Below are 21,059 nucleotides of genomic sequence, written 5' to 3' on the forward strand. Positions count from 1 at the left end.
CCAAGATGAAAATAACAAATCTTTCTTCTTTTTTTCAAGGTTTTCATCTCAGCAAAGCTGCTATATTTCCAGGTACCTGATGTACGTGCTTTACTTAATTTATGGTCTCATTAAAGTATTCACAATTATTGCTCTCGCTTTTGAAGTTACGTAGAATCAAAAAAGTGATGAGTATTGTAGTAATAATCGTTATAATTTTTTTTGACCACACAGTTGTTTGTCACTTTGGAATTTATTCTTCCAATAAAACTATTAGCACTATTCGTACATTTTTAATCAAATTGAATTTAGAACATATTATCTATCATACAGGTTTACTAGCACTAGTACGAAGTGAAAAGATTGAATGCCCTGGTTTTTGAATGGAAACAATTCTAGTCTTTTTAAACAACGCCTTCATACTGTTTCGATAAACTGGAAGCCTCAGTGCATACACAATTGGATTGACAGCGAAATTCACCATGGCAACTGGTTCGTAGTAGTAAGAAAAACCAAGCCAATTCACCTTGTATTTTCCAAGCCTTTGAATAAACTCCACTTGTTTGGCGACAAAATAAGGAAATGCAGTTACCAGTAGTAAGACATTCAGCACAATGATTGCCTTTACAATTTCAAAGTGTTTAGTGTTGTACTGTTTAGCATTTACTTTAGTGTCTTGTCGACTTTGCAATACAACCTTAAGTATGAAACACTTCAATATGATCTGAAGTAAAACAGCGATTTCCAAGACAGCATATAGCGTGACATAGGTGTACATAGGCTGTTCATTATTCTTGCTGTAAATTGGTGTGAGTTCACCAAATGCCATGCAAATGGCAATCAACCAAACTGTGGCGCATAATATGTAAATTTTCTTCGTAGATAACATTTGATGTCTGTATTTGGGATACTTTGCAATCATGTAAGTTTGCCATGTGAGTGATGTCAAGTGAAAAAATGAGCCCGCAGCCCCAAACATCAAAAAGAAAAGGACAGAATAAATGACAGCTTCTGATGGTTTGACCTCGAACAATCTACCCAATCCAACAATCATGAATTGGGACAAAGATGCAGTGAAATCAGCTATAGATAAGCTTAAGATAGTAATCCACGTTCCTCGTCTTGGTTTGTTTAAAGGATCCTTCACAATAACAACAATAAGAAGACCATTTGTTAGGACACCAACTGTGGAGATCACCATTGTTGTTATTAATGTTTCTTGAGGAATTGAGAAACTTTTCTTCGGTTTCATATTAAATACATAAATTTATGTATATTATATGTTGCAATATTTTTAAAAACAAAAATTTGTTCTTTTTAGACGAGGAACTAAATTATAACGCTCAAATCCTGGTTCTCACTTTCGGCAAAAGTATAAACATGAGCATAACTGCAAAAGATTATCAACTGTCAATTCTTCTTATGCTTATGTTTATGTTGCAAATGATGACCAAACTTAAAATGATGTCGTTTTACAAATATCGACTTTTGCATAAGCTTTTAAGTTTTAGTCTTATATATGAGTTTGAGAACATCGCCATTATTTATTTTTGTAGGAACTGATTTTTCAGTTTCCACTGTGTGTGAACTGTGATATATTCGCATAGCAAGACCAAATATACGGGCTTTCTTTTACGCCACCACATAAAGTAAACATAATTTGAGGAATGTTGTAATTTTTATGTTTTGTTCTTATCAAGGCAACCAACACAAGATTTGCTGTTTCTATGAAAATTCCAATTTCACGAGGAACAAACAATGTTGAATATCATGTAGTTGCCTAGTTCATTAAATTGATGAAAATATCATATCTCGGTACATATAAAAAGAGTTCTTGATATGGTACTCTTCAAATCTTGAAGAAAGCAGGCAAGTGAAAATGACTTGATATTGTAAATATGTATAAAATAATGGTAGTTCTAAACAATTTCTCGTTTCTTTTTGATATTTTTTGTTCGTATTCGGAGATATTGGTGAAATCGTTTTATGCATGTTTTATCATACGATTATTTGATTTTGCCAAATAACTATGGATAGCAATGTTTATCTTTACAGCTTACCACGAAGCCACAAAATGCTAATTAAATGCTCTGCACATAATAGTTTTGCTTATTCTCAAAATGTAAAATTTCATGATAAAATCACTGCATGTAACGTTGTTGTGTAATACAAAAGAGCAAACGCGTGTACGTTTTTCTCGCATGCTTGTATGTATTTCTTTGAATGCATTTCTCTTTGCAGTCAACAAAGCACTCGAGTTTATTTTCATGACTTATAATACTTTTTATATAATACTTACTTTTGTATTATTTTGCGAAACGGAGGAATTCCTTGTGCAATTGATTTGATCTATTTTAGTCGAATTGCACATTTTGATAGAATTGTCTCTAGCTTTCACCAATGGCACAGGATATATATTCAACAAACATATCAAAACAACGTAACTATAAACATATTGTACAGGTACCATAGCGTGACCTCAGAAATTGATTTTATGTAAGGAAATGTACGCCGGGTTCCACCTGTCTAAAAAAGTAATATAATTTACTTATACAAAATCTAATTTGAAGTGTACAAAGTCTGGTAATTACATGAATCGATGACTAAAATTTGGTTTAAAGGGATTCGATAAACCACATGTCGAAATGTTTTATCAATCGTACTGTCAGCTCAAACGAATAAAGGTTTGATAAAACGCCGTAATCCTGTTATTACAAATAATAATTATTATATACCTCCAAGACTAACTTCTTTGTCGTCTGCTGGCCTTCTTATAATAAGTTTTGGATGTTATAAAAAAAACGACTTTCGCGTTCGTCGTGTGATGCGTTCTTAACTCTTCTTCTTAAAAATACTCAACTGATAGCAAAATAAAATGTCTTATATGGTAAATTAAGACCGCGTATGTATCTGGTGTTTTGAAACAGACAAAACAAATGTTCTTCTGGGTTGATGTTGACCTCCGAAGTGGCTTAACGGCTATGTCCGACTACTTCAAAACTTGGGCTGGGCATCATGATGATGTACACAAAATTCTCACGTATACAGGAAGTACTGACAAAGAAGAAAATGGATAATTGGCTGTATATTGATAAAGAAAGTGAAACGAATGTCCCTCCATGTTATGTATTGAATTCTACTTTCTTTAATACTGCAGTGAACTGATTCACTCACCAAAATAAATTTTATTCGTGTACAGAATGTCTTGTTGTTATTAAAAAGTTATGGCTTTACTGGGGCCCAGGTTGGTCTCATGTTATTGAGAATTCTTAGCAAAGTCTTTGTTGTAGGTATCTTGATTTGTCATATTTCAAAACATAAGTTCGTTCAATGTTAAGAATAACGTACTAATAAATGCTATAGCAAAATTTCCTGTTTCAGCACACAATGAAAGCTTGTGCTTTGGGTCATCACAAGAATTTTTTGTGTAAGCAAACTTTTCATCATAACGCAAGTAGAATAAAAACTATGCAAATTTCATTTTGATGGTACATCGTTATTGTTTCTTTTGGCTCATATGCCTGTGATGAAAAGATTCTGTATTTAAGCTGTCCGTGCACTTGCGACTGTACGTTAGCTGCGTACACATTTTCTTTATCTTGAACAGATCAACTTACTCTTTGAGCGATGGAACGAAGTTCTGTTTATACCGAAGTATTTGTTTTCCAATATAACCACCAAGTAGCAGCCGATATATGAAAGAAGTTTGTTGTCATTTTTTCAACAAGCTATAGAAAACTTAACAAACAAGCAAGACTCATTTTTCTTTCAAATTTTTATCGAAGCATTAAGCAAATCTGTAACGTCTCTAAGTTCAAGGTTTATTTGATTAATGATATGTATAAAAAGTATCTTGAGTGCGGAGTCAAGCAGAAAGTCATGGAATGGTACCGAGAATGGAAAACAGCAATAGAAGTCAAAGGGACCGAAATGGAATAGAGCAAAAGGCAAGTATGAGATGCTCAAGCAAGTGAAGTAGAGGACATGATAAATATCCATGTAGTTTTGTAAAAGAGTTGGAGGTGAATTCGATAATGTATGGAAATGCAGTAATGGGTTCATGGAAGATGTTCAGGTGTCGTGGTGCATTGACAAGATAAGATTTTGAGTGCAGGACGATGTCAATGGTGGCGAGTCGCGATTGAACGGTTTTGAACTGGGTGACGTGAGTTTGGAAGGTGTATCGGATTTTGAAATATAGCCGATATGTTAAATGATGGTACAGGTGCGAAAAAGCGGTGAGGAACAGAGTTCAACAGCGTGGTAGGTTTAGAAGTTGTCAGGAATGTTGTGCGGAAAGTCGTTACTTGAGCATGAAGGGAGAAGTCAAGGTATGTGTTAGAAGTGTTTCGATTACTGGGGAAGTGTTAAGCGCCAAAACAGAGGACCTGAAGAAGATTAGCGTCACGGAAGGAGAATGCGTAGGATGATGGTATTGGTTAACGTTGATGGATGTGGTTTCGAAATGAAGATTAGAAGAGTTGGTGTTAGTGTATCGAGAGTGGGTAAAAGGCGCCAGCGTTTAGAGGTGGTTTGGGCATGTGGAAAGGAGGGAAAGAAAGTGCTGAAATTCGTAGAACAGTTGCATATCAATGTTGATGGGTCCTGAACAGGTAGACCGAGAAGGAATGGATGGATGCTGTGAACAGTGATATGAGCGATGGGTATAACGAGAGAGATATGGCGAGATAGAACGTTTGGCGTAGAAAGTTCATGGACTGTCAAACCTGAGGATTCAATACTGCCGGTATACAAATGTTTTTGTTTGTTTTGTTTGTACCGTTAAAAAGTTATTATACTGCTGATCTTTCTCATGAAAAGTAAAAAAAGTTGGCTTTAAATTTTAAGTCAGTTTAATCTCAGCTACAAGTCATGATAGTTCCTTTTCTTTCCGTCTTCCCTATAAAACCATTACTGTATTACCTATACAATACAAATAAAATTTATATATTAATCATAAAGTTATGAACGATGAATGTAGTTACATCGCAAATGTTTCTTAATCGCAAATGGTCTCATTAAAGTATTCACAATTATTGCTCTCGCTTTTGAAGTTACGTAGAATCAAAAAAGAGATAAGTATTGTAGTAATAATCGGGATAACATTTTTGACCACACAGTTGTTTTGGAATTTATTCTTTAAATAAAAACTATTAGCACTATTCGTACATTTTTTATCAAATTGAGTTTAGAACATATTATCTATCATACAGGTTTACTAGCACTAGTACGAAGTGAAAAGATTGAATGCCCTGGTTTTTGAATGGAAACAATTCTAGTCTTTTTAAACAACGCCTTCATACTGTTTCGATAAACTGGAAGCCTCAGTGCATACACAATTGGATTGACAGCGAAATTCACCATGGCAACTGGTTCGTAGTAGTAAGAAAAACGCCAAGCCAATTCACTTTGTATTTTTCCAAGCCTTTGAATAAACTCCACTTGTTTGGCGACAAAATAAGGAAATGCAGTTACCAGTAGTAAGACATTCAGCACAATGATTGCCTTTACAATTTCAAAGTGTTTAGTGTTGTACTGTTTAGCATTTACTTTAGTGTCTTGTCGACTTTGCAATACAACCTTAAGTATGAAACACTTCAATATGATCTGAAGTAAAACAGCGATGTCCAAGACAGCATATACCGTGATATAGATATACATAAGCTGGTCAAATTTTTTTATAAAAAGTGATGTGACTTCAGCAAATGCCATGCAAATGGCAATCAACCAAACTGTGGCGCATAATATGTAAATTTTCTTTGTAGATAACATTTGTTGTTTGTATTTGGGATACTTTGCAATCATGTAAGTTTGCCATGTGAGTGATGTCAAGTGAAAAATTAATTGAGCCAAACATCCAAAAAAGAGACAGAATAATTGACAGCTTCTGATGGTTTGACCTCGAACAATCTACCCAATCCAACAATCATGAATTGAGACAAAGATGCAGTGAAATCAGCTATAGACAAGCTTAAGATGGTAATCCATGGTCCTCGTCTTAGCTTGTTTAAAGGATCCTTCACAATAGCAACAATAAGAAGACCATTTGTTAGGACACCAATTGTGGAGACCACCATCGTTGTTATTAATGTTTCTTGAGGAAGTGAAACTTCTTCGGTTTCTTATTAAATACATAAATTTATGTTTATTATATGTTGCAATATTTTAAAACAAAAATTTGTTCTTTTTAGACGAGGAACTAAATTATAACGCTCAAATCCTGGTTCTCACTTTCGGCAAAAGTATAAACATGAGCATAACTGCAAAGATTATCAACTGTCAATTCTTCTTATGCTTATGTTTATGTTGCAAATGATGATAAACTTAAAATGATGTCGTTTTACAAATATCGACTTTGCATAAGCTTTTAAGTTTTAGTCTTATATATGAGTTTGAGAACATTGCCATTATTTATTTTTGTAGGAACTGATTTTCAGTTTCCACTGTGTGTGAACAGTGATATATTCATATGTCGGGCTTTCTTTTTACGCCACTACATAAAGTAAACATAATTTGAGGAATGTTGTAATTTTTATGTTTTGTTCTTATCAAGGCAACCAACACAAGCTTTGCTGTTTTTATGAAAATTCCAATTTCACGAGGAACAAACAATATTGAATATCATGTAGTTGCCTAGTTCATTACACAGAAAAGATATTGATGAAAATATCATATCTCGGTACTTATAAAAAAATGAGTACTTGATATGCATGGAGAAATATGCAGATATTGTCTATTGCCTGGTACTCTTGAACTTATGAAGAAAGCAGGCAAGTGAAAATGACTTGATATTGTAAACATGCATAAAATAATGGTAATTCTAAACAATTTCTCGTACCTTTTTGGTATTTTTCGTTCGTATTCGGAGATATTGGTGAAATCGTTTTATGCATGTTTTATCATACACTTATTTGATTTTGCCAAATAACTTTGGATAGCAATGTTTATCTTTACAGCTTACCATGAAGCCACAAAATGCTAATTAAATGCACTGCACTTAATAGTTTTGCTTATTCTCAAAATGTCAAATTTCATGATAAAATCACTGCATGTAACGTTGTTGAGTAATACAAAAGAGCAAGCGCGTGTACGTTTTTTTCGTATGCTTGTATGTATTTCTTTGAATGCATTTCTCTTTGCAGTCAACAAAGCACTCGAGTTTATTTTCATGACTTATAATACTTTTTACATAATACTACTTACTTTTGTATCATTTTGCGAAACGGAGGAATTCCTTGCGCAATTTATTTGATCTATTTTAGTCGAATTGCACATTTTGATAGAATTGTCGCTAGCTTTGACCACTGGCACCGGATATATATCCAACAAACATATCAAAACAACGTAACTATAAACATATTGTACAGGTACCATAGCGTGACCTCAGAAATTGATTTTATGTAAGGAAATGTACGCCGGGTTCCACCTGTCTAAAAAAGTAATATAATTTACTTATACAAAAATCTAATTTGAAGTGTACAAAGTCTGGTAATTACATGAATCGATGACTAAAATTTGGTTTAAAGCGATTCGATAAACCACATGTCGAAATGTTTTATCAATCGTACTTTCAGCTCAAACGAACGACAGGGTTTGGTAAAACGCCGTAATCCTGCTATTACAAATAATAATTATTATATACCTCCAAGACTTACTTCTTTGTCGTCTGCTGGCCTTCTTATAATAAGTTTTGGATGTTATAAAAAAACGACTTTCGCGTTCGTCGTGTGATGCGTTCTTAACTCTTCTTCTCACAAATACTCAACTGATAGCAAAATAAAATGTCTTATATGGTATGGTAAATTAAGACCGCGTGTATGTATCTGGTGTTTTGAAACAGACAAAACAAATGTTCTTCTGGGTTGATGTTGACCTCCGAAGTGGCTTAACGGCTACGTCCGACTACTTCAAAACTTGGGCTGGGCATCATGATGATGTACACAAAATTCTCACGTATACAGGAAGTACTGACAAAGAAGAAAATGGATAATTGGCTGTATATTGTGATGTAGAAAGTGAGACGAAATATCCCTGCACGCGATGTATTGAATTCTACTTTCTTTAATATTGCAGTGAACTGATTCACTCACCAAAATAAATTTTATTCGTGTACAGAATGTCTTATTGTATTAAAAAGTTATGGCTTTACCAGGGCCCAGGTTGGTCTCATGTTATTGAGAATTCTTAGCAAAGTCTTTGTTGTAGTTATCTTGATTTATCATATTTCAAAACATAAATTCGTTCAATGTTAAGAATAACGTACTAATAAATGCTATAGCAAAATTTCCTGTTTCAGCACACAATGTAAGTTTGTGCTTTGGGTCATCACAAGAATTTTTTGTGTAAGCAAACTTTTCATCATAACGCAAGTAGAATAAAAACTATACAAATTTCATTTTGATGGTTCATCGTTATTGTTTCTTTTTGCTCATATGCCTGTGATTAAAGGATTCTGTATTTATGCTGTCCGTGCACTTGCGACTGTACGTTAGCTGCGTACACATTTTCTTTATTTTGAACAGATCAACTTACTCTTTGAGCGATGGAACGAAGTTTTGTTTATACCAAAGTTTTTTTTTCCAATACATTCTCCAAGTAGCAGCCAATATATGAAGTAAGTTTGTTGTCATTTTTTTAACAAGCTATAGAAGACTTAACAAACAAGCAAGACTCATTTTTTCTTTCAAATTTTTTATCGAAGCACTGGGCAAATCTGTAACGTCTCTAAGTTCAAGGTTTATTTGATTAATGATATGTATCGTTAAAAAAGTATTACACTCCTGATCTTTCTCATGAAAAGAAAAGTCAAAAAGTTGATTTTAAATTTTAGTCAGTTTAAATCTCGCTACAAATCATGATAGTTTCTTTTTCTTTCATCTTCATTTTAAAACTATGCTAATATTACCTATACTATAACCAAATAAAAAATTTATATATTAATCATAAAGTTATGAACGATGAATGTAGTTACATCACAAATGTTTCATTGGTGAACTTGTGATAAGCAAAAACGTGTCGTTAGAGTGATATAATAGCTATTATTGATACACTGAGTTCAATTCCTTACAAAGTTTCTTGATTGTTTGAGTAAGTTTTCTTGAACCCCATTGACATAGACGAATAGCGAAAATGCAAAACATGAAAACCACTTAAACACGGGCAAACCACTTAAACATGGGCAAACCACTTAAACATGGGCAAACCACTTAAACACGGGTAAACCACTTAAACATGGTCAAACCACTGGTTTTGAGGACGTTGCTCTGATGGTGCTTGTATTTTCTGAAAATGTATTTTGGTTTTGCTCAAATAATAATGGTGTATAACATGATATACAGAGCAAAAAGCTCTCTCAAGGGAGACTTTGTTATGTATAAATCTATAACCGTGGGTGTGTGTGGGTGTTCTGATGTGCATTTTGTCTGAAGTACCTGTCAGTCTGTCGCTATTGTTTTGAACAGCTACGTCTTTCAAAAATTTCATATCTTTCACTTTGAATGTCATTAGTTAACAATGAGATCAAAGTTTCAGATTGAAGCTCTCTTTTCTTCCTTGTCTGTCAATGTTTTTGGCTCAGATTAAAATCAACGATTGCTTTTGGTTAAGTGAAAATAGTTCTCGATCTTTTCCCGCTAAAGTGGTTGGATTTGTGCACGTGTTGATTGTACTAATCTTCTTAGTGCAGTGACATCCTCCTGTTATATAAACATATTTCTTGTTGTGATTAAAGGAAATGTCTTGCCGTCTTCACCGAAATGATCAGAGATGATGGTTTGTGTGTGTCTGTGTGTCAGTGTATGTGGGAGGAGGGGGGGAGGCTCGATTGTTAAGTGTGTTCATTAATTGTTTGATATATTAGTATTTTGCAGGGAAATTGACTTCCATCTTGTGTATCTAAGACTGGGGGTGGTGGTGCATACTTCTCTGCAACCCTGTCCTAAATCCATCCTTGCGTTTTGATGTATCATTAAATTCTTGATAAATGACTAATGATGTCTCAGCCTGGCAGTTCTATTTCATAATGTGGTCAGTCGTCTAGTTTTGATGTTTCTTATGTTACATTGCTATTCGTTATGGGCTTATGGCAATCGAAAAGCACTTAAAATACATCATATAACAACACCTAATCAAGATAACAGCGTTAAAATAGCAAAGTTCTATCTTTCAATGCAACTTTGTGTTATCATTGTGATCACTAGTCATTATCCCGAGTGGGCAATTGATAAGCTGATTGTTAAGCAAATTTATTTAAGTCAGTTTTCCATCCAAAATGAATTAAAATTTCACAACATAAAAAGATTGAATGTAGGGCTCAATTTGGACTGCGCGAATGATTTGGTTTATTACATGTTATCAATTTAAAAAGTATAACGTCTTATAAATGAAAGAGTTATGCTGTGAAAGACTGAAAGTTATCAACAAACTAAAAATGTCCAAACATGTTTAAGGCTGGTTTAAATTAAGTCAAACAGGCCGAAGTTGTTTAAAACTTTGTACTATCCTTTGACATTATAGTTTATTCTACGGGTAGGACTCTTGTAAATAAAAGTAGAACTTTGAAAATAGAAAATCCCGTTTTCGTTCTATGTGTCCCTATACTCCGGTGTAATGTTTTACACCCAAACTTTCATTTTAAGGATAATGAGAAATATTCCTTTTGCGCAATAGCGAATTATTGTATTCGAAGACCCATAAACCTTATAACTACTGCACAGAAATTTTATTTCATATTTTATATTTTAAATGAAACCAAAGTTTAGTGGATTTAGAATATATAGCTCATAATGATAAAGTTTTTAGCTAGTTTGTTTTATGTAAAAACAGGTGAAAACTGGAGTAAAATTTAATTATTCCACAGTTCCGATTTTAGTATTAGCTACACTAAAAGCTATGTCAGAAATGAAAGATTTTTAATTATCATTACAAAGTGCGTTTATTATTTCGCGCAAATTTTTTTGTTATTAAGTGATATGCAGAAATGACAGGTGTTCTTTGACAACTTTTCTGAAACTGTTTATGATGTCGAGTTTATGTTTGTATCGTTTTGTAAAATTGTTTTTGTTATTGGATATTGATAATATATTTTTTACGAAATAATATATTTTTTACGAAAATACTTTTGTCTATAGAACTATACATTAGGATTGATGAGAATTGTGTAAATATGTGACTTGTAAAAGAATAAGACATTTTTATTTCTTTTATTGTTTAAACCCTGTAACGACGTTTAAAAGCTCAAAGCTTCGTTCTTAAAGTTTAAAGCACAGTGTCTAATGATACAGGGGTATGGAAAATTGTCATAATTTGTATTAAGTATTACAGCCTTAGATAACTGGAGCTCAACTCTTCACTTCATTGCTACTGTTGCTGGTACTTCTTTCGCATGAGAGGTTGGAGAGGTGACAGTACTTCTTGCGGGAGAAGGGTTGGTGGTGGTGCTTGTATTTCTTTTGCGGGAGAAAGGTTGATGGTGGTGCTTGTACTTCTCCTCCGGGAGAGAGAGGTTGGTGGTGGTGCTTGTACTTCTTCTGCGTTAGAGAGTTTGATGAAGGCGCTTGTACTTCTCCTGCGTTAGGGAGGTTGGTGGTGGTGCTTGTATTTCGCTTGCTGGAAAGGGGATATTGGTGATGCATGTACTTCTCTCGCGGGAGAGGGAAGTGGTGGCGCATGTACTTCTCTCGCAAGAAAGGTGGTGGTGGTGGTACCGGTACTTCTCTTGCGAGAGATGGTGGGAAGGTAGTTGAACCTCTTAACTCTCTGTATCGTGTGTTTCTAATGTTTTTCTACTATAAATTTAGTATTTTTCAATACAACCATTCGTCTAGAGAACTTTGCTTTTCGATAAAATTTATGTACGTAAATGTCAGTGAATAGCATAGAGTAAATCCGCATAAAATATTTTAATCCAGGTATTGCATTATTACGAAGTGGTAGCTTTGTTTTTCTGTTGCATTAATTTTTTAATCCCTCTTTTGTGTGTTAATTTTTAAATTAGTACTTACCTTATATAAACTGATTTTCCGATTGGGTCAATTAGATAACAGCGATAAACTCTAATTATTGAGATTCGGCATTTCTATGGCATCTTTTACTTCACTATACTTTGAACCAATCATAAACCTTGATTTTGTTGTTGCAGTCTTTAAATCGACCTGCAGTGTAAACCTTATTTTAAGTCACTCAACTTTAAATGCATTTTTATTTTTTATATTTATTACAAAAATGGACATTGAGATCATGATGAAATGTAAAAGTATGTTTTATTTTCTATCCTATGTTACAACCTGAGATTTTTACGATGTTTTCCATTATGAAACTTTGCATTCAAAGTGTTTTCTCTTTGTAAGCGGAAATGCTCGAATGACGTCATCGATGAAATTTCTATGCTCATTATTGAATATTGACAGCAATAAATAAAGGTCCTGTTGAACGTACGCTGTGCAAGATTACTACAATGCAAACTCTATGATTGCATAACTGATTTTCTAACTATAGACCTCTATAAAAACTATAACTAATTTTCAGTGCATGTGTCGTCATACATAGCTAACTGTTCTCCTCGTCAATTGTCATTACGTCAACATATTCATCGCTGCTTTGTGAACTTTTTCTTTTTTCCCTAGCTCATCGATTTTGAAACCATATTTTGATTTTGTTTTCCGGTAACGTCAGTTCCAAATAGAAACTACGAACTTTATCACTTGTCAAGTACTTCATTGTTTCAAACTTGTTTTCCAGGGTCGTCAGCTGTTTGGGAGTGAATGGAACTCTGGGATTGCGACCGGGCTTTCGTTTCTGTTTCGGTCGACGTTTACTTGACTCTGAAACATGACAAGACACATCGTCGAGACATGGGTAAGTTTCAATAAAAAGAATGGGGGTGGGGTATATGGGTTGTACGTTTGTCAGCAGGTTGTGTGATTGGATTAAAACACATCCAATATACATGCATAAAATATAATTTAAACCGCCACAAATTGTGGCCATGTATTCATGTAGCCTAAACAAGAGCAAACATATAAATCAGTTTTAGAAATATACGTTGACGAAAAAGGCTTGCAATACATATTTTAATATGTGGTGTTTTAACGAAAATTATTATCGTAGCTTCAAATATCAAGCATGACGTCAACAAAACTTTCATAAAAAGTTTATTTGAAAATTACAATGTCGTCATACCAGGCAATATTAACCAATAAAATAACCACGCATGTTATGGACTTTCACATTAATTTATCTGTCATAATTGAATCATACAATAAAAATGATATGCAGATTTGAAAGGAAAAAGAAAAAATTCTATGTCAACTAGAAAATACAATTGTGCTTATAGAACTATGAAAGGTGACCGTAAGACAGAGTCTATATATGACAAAAATAATTCCGTTTTTCAAAGTCAAACATGTATACATGGGTTTGTTCGTCGTTGAATTTTAGATGGAAAAGCAAAAAAATAAGTTGAAGACAACAATCAAACACTCTTTGTTCATACACTGTATTTTTTAGGTTTTAACATTCAAACATCTTTTTCCACTTGAATAGTTCAAACTGAACGACGCCTTTAAAATATTTATAAAACAAATGAAAAAGTATTTTTAGTTCTACGATCCGTCATATCCATCACATGCATAGAGTTTTGACGCATCTCATGCGCAACTATAAATGACTCTCTAATGTTTTAATTGCTCAGAGCATTTAAAAAACAGCTGATATTACAAGAAGTCAAAATGAACTTATATGTTATGTCATGAACTTGTCATAGAGAGTTCTAAGATTACATGAATGCTGGGAATTCTACTATATAGTTTTACTAACTATATAGACAATGAGCATATAGGATGTTAGTAATATCATGTAATACATTATTCTTACGTTATGAAGTTAAAGCTAAAGTTAGAAAATGCAACAGGCTAACATATAATGAGCATGTATATATGTATAGATTGTATAACCCCTATTTACTTCATTTTCAGCGCCTTTAGGTGGGAATTTATGATTGAAGATATTTTCCAAAAAGAAATAACTAAAATAGCTGTTATTGATTAAAAAAGCGGTGATTATACTGTATGAGCACTCTATTTAATGGAACTGTAGCATCTGTATAACTGGAACTGCTTTATGTACTTTGTTTATTACAAGTAAGGCTAAATGATGTCTGTGTTTAAAAACACTTGATGCTTGATGGTATAAATATAGCTGTGCCATAGGAATGATGTACTGGCAGTAAATCTACTTTGAAACTTGAAAAATTGGACGTCAATCTTCTCTTGGGCTGTTGTGTAAAGTATGAAAGGGTTGAAATATGGCCTTGTTCTTTTCTTCATATTGTGTTTTTTTTCTTCCTGCTGTGCAAAACCAAAATGGTTGTGGTTGAATGGCGAATCTTTGGAGAATCCAATTGAACTGGAAAACAAAAAGGAAAAGCGTCAGCTGCGTCACCATATGAAAAAAAGAGGATGTCCTTATTCTAGTGTAACATGGTGTGGAGGAAGATGTTCAAAAATCTTTATGGACAATAAATAAATGTATTCATTAAAGTGTATTGTTCATTGTTCGTTTATTATCAGCTTATTCTATCAAACACTAAAATTATACAAATATAATTGTATGAAAATATAATGTGTATGTGTGAATTTTAAGACTATGCTCATTTCTGCCTTCCTCTTTTTGCTAGTGCAGATAAAATGCTACATATTGATAGATTGTTAAACATACTTTTTCTTGCAAACTATAAAGTATAATTAAAAACGATTCTGCCTGAATTTTCAAATACATGCTGATTGCTGACCATGCTGTTTTATCAATGAAAAACGTTCTGCCATTTTGAAAGAAGTTAAGTCTGTAAGGGCAACTTGCTTTTTCTTGTGAAATTTTCGATGCAACAAAGCTGCCAAGTTTTACCTGTTACACAAAGCTTCTGCTCACGCTAAATTCAATGTAGATAATTTCTTCGTAAAGATGTAAATAAGCAGCAAGGAGGACAACGTACTATTAGATACGATATTGTACTATGTTTTGATGTGGTTATCAAAATAGTTTGTTGAAGGCAAAATTGGCTACAAATCCAAACATTACACTAAAAATTACACAAAAGTATAGCTACAAGTTTATGTTATTACCTATATTAAAAAAATATCATTATATATATTTGTAATCAAGTTATATATGATCAATGCATATTAATCAACGCCTATTATCTACAAAGCAATCGTTTCATCAGAGAATGGAACGAGGTTGTCGATTGCTGTGCTGTATCAGTAGAAATAAAACTGTTCTTTTTAAACAACGCCTTCAGACTGTTTTGATAATCGAGAAGCCTCAGTGCATACACAATTGGATTGACAGCGAAATTCACCATGGCAACTGGTTCGTAGTAGTAAGAAAAACGCCAAGCCAATTCACTTTGTATTTTTCCAAGCCTTTGAATAAACTCCACTTGTTTGGCCACAAAAAAAGGAAACGCAGTTACCAGTAATAGGATATTAAGCAAGATAGTTGTCTTTACAATTTCCAGATGTTTTCTATTGTGCTGTTTAGCATTTACTGTCGTGTTTTGTCGATTTTGCCATACTATTATAAGTATTAAACACTTCCCAATAACCTGGATCAAAACAGCAATCTCCAAAACGGCATATAGCGTGATATAAGTGTACATAACGTGGTCAAATTTCTCGACAAAAATTGATGTGAGTTCATGCAAATGGCAATCAACCAAACTGTGGCGCATAATATGTAAATTTTCTTCGTAGATAACATTTGTTGTCTGTATTTGGGATACTTTGCAATCATGTAAGTTTGCCATGTGAGTGATGTCAAGTGAAAAAATGAGCCCGCAGCCCCAAACATCCAAAAGAAAAGGACAGAATAAATGGCAGCTTCTGATGGTTTGACCTCGAACAATCTACCCAGTCCAACAATCATGAATTGTGACAAAGATGCAGTAAAATCAGCTATGCATAAGCTTAAGATTGTAATCCTCCTTCCTTGTTTTAGTATGTTAAGCGGATCTACAAGAATAAGAACAACAAGAAGACCATTTGTTAGGACACCAATTGTGGAGACCACCATCGTTGTTATTAATGTTTCATAGCCAAGTGAAAAACTCTTCATGGGCTTCATATGAAATAATGTCTTCATATACATTCATAATTGCACATAGATAAATGGTAATTTTTACAGTCGTACACTGAGAATCATGAACTAGTTGCTTGATGAATTTTCTTCGCTCATTACTGTGAAGACACTCTACTGAACTGCGCACTTCATTACACGTAATGCGTTTAGGTCAGGAAAGTTAGGTCCTGACTATTTAGAAGTACCTAGAGAAATTGATTTGCATGACACATTCAAAAATCTACAATTGTGGATAGATCTTTTCCTGAAAGAAGCACTTTGATGACGCTACGTTTGAATTTTATATTCTTGATGGTATCGTTAAATAGAAAACTATTTATCTGGACACGCGCCTCTTAATTTTTATTGAAAATCGTATAAATAGTGAGAGCGATTTCAAACATTCAACGTTTTGTGAAAAGATTGATATTTGAAACTGGATTTTCAGCATTTTTTAGAAGTCTGGTTTGTATAAGCAACTTGAGAATTTTTTTATGACCACCACATTGTCGCCAACATTTTGAAGTTTGAACATCTCCTAGTTCTTAATTATATCTATACATGTTTAACATTTGTACTATGAGATAGTGATACGATTGGTAGAAAAAAATAACTGCAGTAGATTATATACTTACAGCACTTTGATTGCATAAACCAGATGAATTCCTTGAGTTATTTATATGATTTGGTTGAGTCGAATTGCGCGTTTCCAAAAAATCACCAGTATTGGTCACTGGATATACTGAGATCAAACTTGTAAGAATAAGGAATCCGTAAATAAACGAAGGATAGACGTTTTGGAAATATCGTGAGAGTACCATAGTGAGATCTCAGACAGTTTAATCAACTGTTCTAATTTCTTGTCTCTGGGATGATTGGCATTGACTGAATGGTTTAATGCAATTTGATCACTTGTATTCATACAGTCGGTATAATGTTTATGACCCGTCAACATGTATCTCGATATTTTTGAATCCGCTTTCTTTTAAATTGGCCTTGTGACGTCCACATGCATGTGGTGGATTCATATGTACATCCCACATACGTGAGTGATTTTAAAAATTCATTTCCTGTAAACGGGTGGAAACGATAATTGGCCCAACGTTTTTTGTTGCAATATTCTCCAGAATAAGGGGGAAGTTTGTGTAGCTTTGTTGTTATAGTGCAAAGGAACATTTAATTTCAGCTTTCAAGAGGCTTATACTGGCCTTACTCCCTCCCCCAAATTCCTATACGTACTTTTCGCTGGCATTTCAAATATACCAAGATGAAAATAACAAATCTTTCTTCTTTTTTTCAAGGTTTTCATCTCAGCAAAGCTGCTATATTTCCAGGTACCTGATGTACGTGCTTTACTTAATTTATGGTCTCATTAAAGTATTCACAATTATTGCTCTCGCTTTTGAAATTGCGTAGAATCAAAAAAGTGATGAGTATTGTAGTAATAATCGTTAAAATTTTTTTTGACCACACAGTTGTTTGTCACTTTGGAATTTATTCTTCCAATAAAAACTATTAGCACTATTTGTACCTTTTTTATCAAAATTGAGTTTAGAACATATTATCTATCATACAGGTTTACTAGCACTAGCACGAAATGAAAAGATGGAATTCCCTGGTTTTTGAATGGAAACAATTCTAGTCTTTTTAAACAACGCCTTCATACTGTTTCGATAAACTGGAAGCCTCAGTGCATACACAATTGGATTGACAGCGAAATTCACCATAGCAACTGGTTCGTAGTAGTAAGAAAAACGCCAAGCCAATTCACTTTGTATTTTTCCAAGCCTTTGAATAAACTCCACTTGTTTGGCGACAAAATAAGGAAATGCAGTTACCAGTAATAAGACATTCAGCACAATGATTGCCTTTACAATTTCAAAGTGTTTAGTGTTGTACTGTTTAGCATTTACTTTAGTGTCTTGTCGACTTTGCAATACAACCTTAATTATGAAACACTTCAATATGATCTGAAGTAAAACAGCGATTTCCAAGACAGCATATACCGTGATATAGATATACATAAGCTGGTCAAATTTTTATGTAAATTGATGTGAGTTCAGCAAATGCCATGCAAATGGCAATCAACCAAACTGTGGCGCATAATATGTAAATTTTCTTCGTAGATAACATTTGTTGTCTGTATTTGGGATACTTTGCAATCATGTAAGTTTGCCATGTGAGTGATGTCAAGTGAAAAATGAGCCCGCAGCCCCAAACATCCAAAAGAAAAGGACAGAATAAATGACAGCTTTGATGGTTTGACCTCGAACAATCTACCCAATCCAACAATCATGAATTGAGACAAAGATGCAGTGAAATCAGCTATAGATAAGCTTAAGATAGTAATCCACGGTCCTCGTCTTAGTTTGTTTAAAGGATCCTTCACAATAACAACAATAAGAAGACCATTTGTTAGGACACCAACTGTGGAGATCACCATTGTTGTTATTAATATTTCTTGAGGAAGTGAGAAACTTTTCTTCGGTTTCTTATTAAATACATAAATTTATGTTTATTATATGTTGCAATATTTTTAAATTAAAAATTTGTTCTTTTTAGACGAGGAACTAAATTATAACGCTCAAATCCTGGTTCTCACTTTCGGCAAAAGTATAAACATGAGCATAACTGCAAAAGATTATCAACTGTCAATTCTTCTTATGCTTATGTTTATGTTGCAAATGATGACCAAACTTAAAATGATGTCGTTTTACTATCATCGACTTTTGCATAAGCTTTTAAGTTTTAGTCTTATATATGAGTTTGAGAACATTGCCATTATTTATTTTTGTAGGAACTGATTTTTCAGTTTCCACTGTGTGTGAACTGTGATATATTCGCATAGCAAGACCAAATATACGGGCTTACTTTTACGCCACTACATAAAGTAAACATAATTTGAGGAATGTTGTAATTTTTATGTTTTGTTCTTATCAAGGTAACCAACACAAGTTTTGCTGTTTCTATGAAAATTCCAATTTCACGAGGAACAAACAATGTTGAATATCATGTAGTTGCCTAGTTCATTACATAGAGAAGATATTGATGAAAATATCATATCTCGGTACATATAAAAAAATGAGTTCTTAATATGCATGAGATATATGCAGATATTGTCTTTTTCTTGGTACTCTTGAACTCTTAAAGAAAGCAGGCAAGTGAAAATGACTTGATATTGTAAATATGCATAGAATATTTACAATATCAAGTCATTTTCGTTTATATTGGTGAAATCGTTTTATGCATGTTTTATCATACGATTATTTGATTTTGCCAAATAACTATGGATAGCAATGTTTATCTTTACAGCTTACCACGAAGCCACAAAATGCTAATTAAATGCACTGCACATAATAGTTTTGCTTATTCTCAAAATGTCAAATTTCATGATAAAATCACTGCATGTAACGTTGTCGAGTAATACAAAAGAGCAAACGCATTTACGTTTTTCTCGCATGCTTTATGTATTTCTTTGAATGCATTTCTCTTTGCAGTCAACAAAGTTTATTCTCATGACTTATAATACTTTTTATATAATACTTACTTTTCCATTATTTTGCGAAACGGAGCAATTCCTTGTGCAATTTATTTGATCTATTTTAGTCGAATTACACATTTTGATAGAATTGTTACTAGCTTTGACCACTGGCACTGGCACTGGATATACATTCAACAAACATATAAAAACAACGTATCTATAAACATATTGTACAGTTACCATAGCGTGACGTCAAAAATTGATTTTATGTAAGGAAATGTACGCGGGGTTCCACCTGTCTAAAAAAGTAATATAATTTACTTATACAAAATCTAATTTGAAATGTACAAAGTCTGGTAATTACATGAATCGATGACTAAAATTTGGTTTAAAAGGATTCGATAAACCACATGTCGAAATGTTTTATTAATCGTACTATCAGCTCAAACGAACACAGAACTGTTATTACAAATAATAATTATTATATACCTCCAAGACTAACTTCTTTGTCGTCTGCTGGCATTCTTACAATAAGTTTTGGATGTTATAAAAAAACGACTTTCGCGTTCGTCGTGTGATGCGTTCTTAACTCTTCTTCTCACAAATACTCAACTGATAGCAAAATAAAATGTCTTATATGGTAAATTAAGACCGCGTGTATGTATCTGGTGTTTTGAAACAGACAAAACAAATGTTCTTCTGGGTTGATGTTGACCTCCGAAGTGGCTTAACGGCTACGTCCGACTACTTCAAAACTTGGGCTGGGCATCATGATGATGTACACAAAATTCTCACGTATACAGGAAGTACTGACAAAGAAGAAAATGGATAATTGGCTGTATATTGTGATGTAGAAAGTGAGACGAAATATCCCTGCACGCGATGTATTGAATTCTACATTCTTTAATATTGCAGTGAACTGATTCACTCACCAAAATAAATTTTATTCGTGTACAGAATGTCTTGTTGTATTAAAAAGTTATGGCTTTACCAGGGCCCAGGTTGGTCTCATGTTATTGAGAATTCTTAGCAAAGTCTTTGTTGTAGGTATCTTGATTTATCATATTTCAAAACATAAATTCGTTCAATGTTAACAATAACGTACTAATAAATGCTATAGCAAAATTTCCTGTTTCAGCACACAATGTAAGTTTGTGCTTTGGGTCATCACAAGAATTTTTTGTGTAAGCAAACTTTTCATCATAACGCAAGTAGAATAAAAACTATGCAAATTTCATTTTGATGGTTCATCGTTATTGTTTCTTTTGGATCATATGCCTGTGATGAAAGAATTCTGTATTTAAGCTGTCCGTGCACTTGCGACTGTACGTTAGCTGCGTACACATTTTCTTTATTTTGAACAGATCAACTTACTCTTTGAGCGATGGAACGAAGTTTTGTTTATACCAAAGTTTTGTTTTCCTATACATTCTCCAAGTAGCAGCCAATATATGAAGTAAGTTTGTTGTCATTTTTTTAACAAGCT

At 33.4% G+C, this 21,059-nt stretch overlaps 1 protein-coding gene and 5 long non-coding RNA genes across 7 annotated transcripts; 1 reads left to right on the top strand and 5 right to left on the bottom strand.

The window, feature by feature from the left end:
* Positions 1-304: 304 nt before the first annotated feature.
* On the bottom strand, positions 305-1,180 carry LOC124452504 (mas-related G-protein coupled receptor member H-like). The gene has a single exon (XM_047003062.1). It carries the CDS (start codon positions 1,178-1,180, stop codon positions 305-307), a length of 876 nt encoding a protein of 291 aa, XP_046859018.1.
* Positions 1,181-2,187: 1,007 nt separating this feature from the next.
* LOC124453084 lies at positions 2,188-3,062 on the bottom strand. The gene is made up of 2 exons (XR_006950974.1): positions 2,715-3,062; positions 2,188-2,505 (listed from the first exon to the last, which is right to left on the bottom strand). It is a non-coding gene; the product is annotated as an uncharacterized LOC124453084 (long non-coding RNA).
* A 4,120-nt stretch (positions 3,063-7,182) lies between these two features.
* LOC124453086 lies at positions 7,183-20,380 on the bottom strand. Its single transcript, XR_006950975.1, has 2 exons — positions 20,063-20,380; positions 7,183-7,409 (listed from the first exon to the last, which is right to left on the bottom strand). It is a non-coding gene; the product is annotated as an uncharacterized LOC124453086 (long non-coding RNA).
* LOC124453513 lies at positions 12,105-15,049 on the bottom strand. Its single transcript, XR_006951104.1, has 2 exons — positions 14,881-15,049; positions 12,105-12,800 (listed from the first exon to the last, which is right to left on the bottom strand). It is a non-coding gene; the product is annotated as an uncharacterized LOC124453513 (long non-coding RNA).
* Positions 15,722-17,056, bottom strand: LOC124453505. 2 transcript variants are annotated; one of them, XR_006951095.1, is made up of 2 exons: positions 16,728-17,056; positions 15,722-15,986 (listed from the first exon to the last, which is right to left on the bottom strand). It is a non-coding gene; the product is annotated as an uncharacterized LOC124453505 (long non-coding RNA). The 2 variants fall into 2 exon arrangements; XR_006951094.1 differs by having other exon boundaries at positions 15,722-16,092.
* Positions 20,369-20,810, top strand: LOC124453529. Its single transcript, XR_006951120.1, has 2 exons — positions 20,369-20,574; positions 20,712-20,810. It is a non-coding gene; the product is annotated as an uncharacterized LOC124453529 (long non-coding RNA).
* Positions 20,811-21,059: the final 249 nt, after the last annotated feature.

This window comes from Xenia sp. Carnegie-2017, unplaced genomic scaffold (genome assembly GCF_021976095.1).
Source record: "Xenia sp. Carnegie-2017 unplaced genomic scaffold, XeniaSp_v1 HiC_scaffold_25, whole genome shotgun sequence".
Lineage (NCBI taxonomy): Eukaryota > Metazoa > Cnidaria > Anthozoa > Malacalcyonacea > Xeniidae > Xenia > Xenia sp. Carnegie-2017.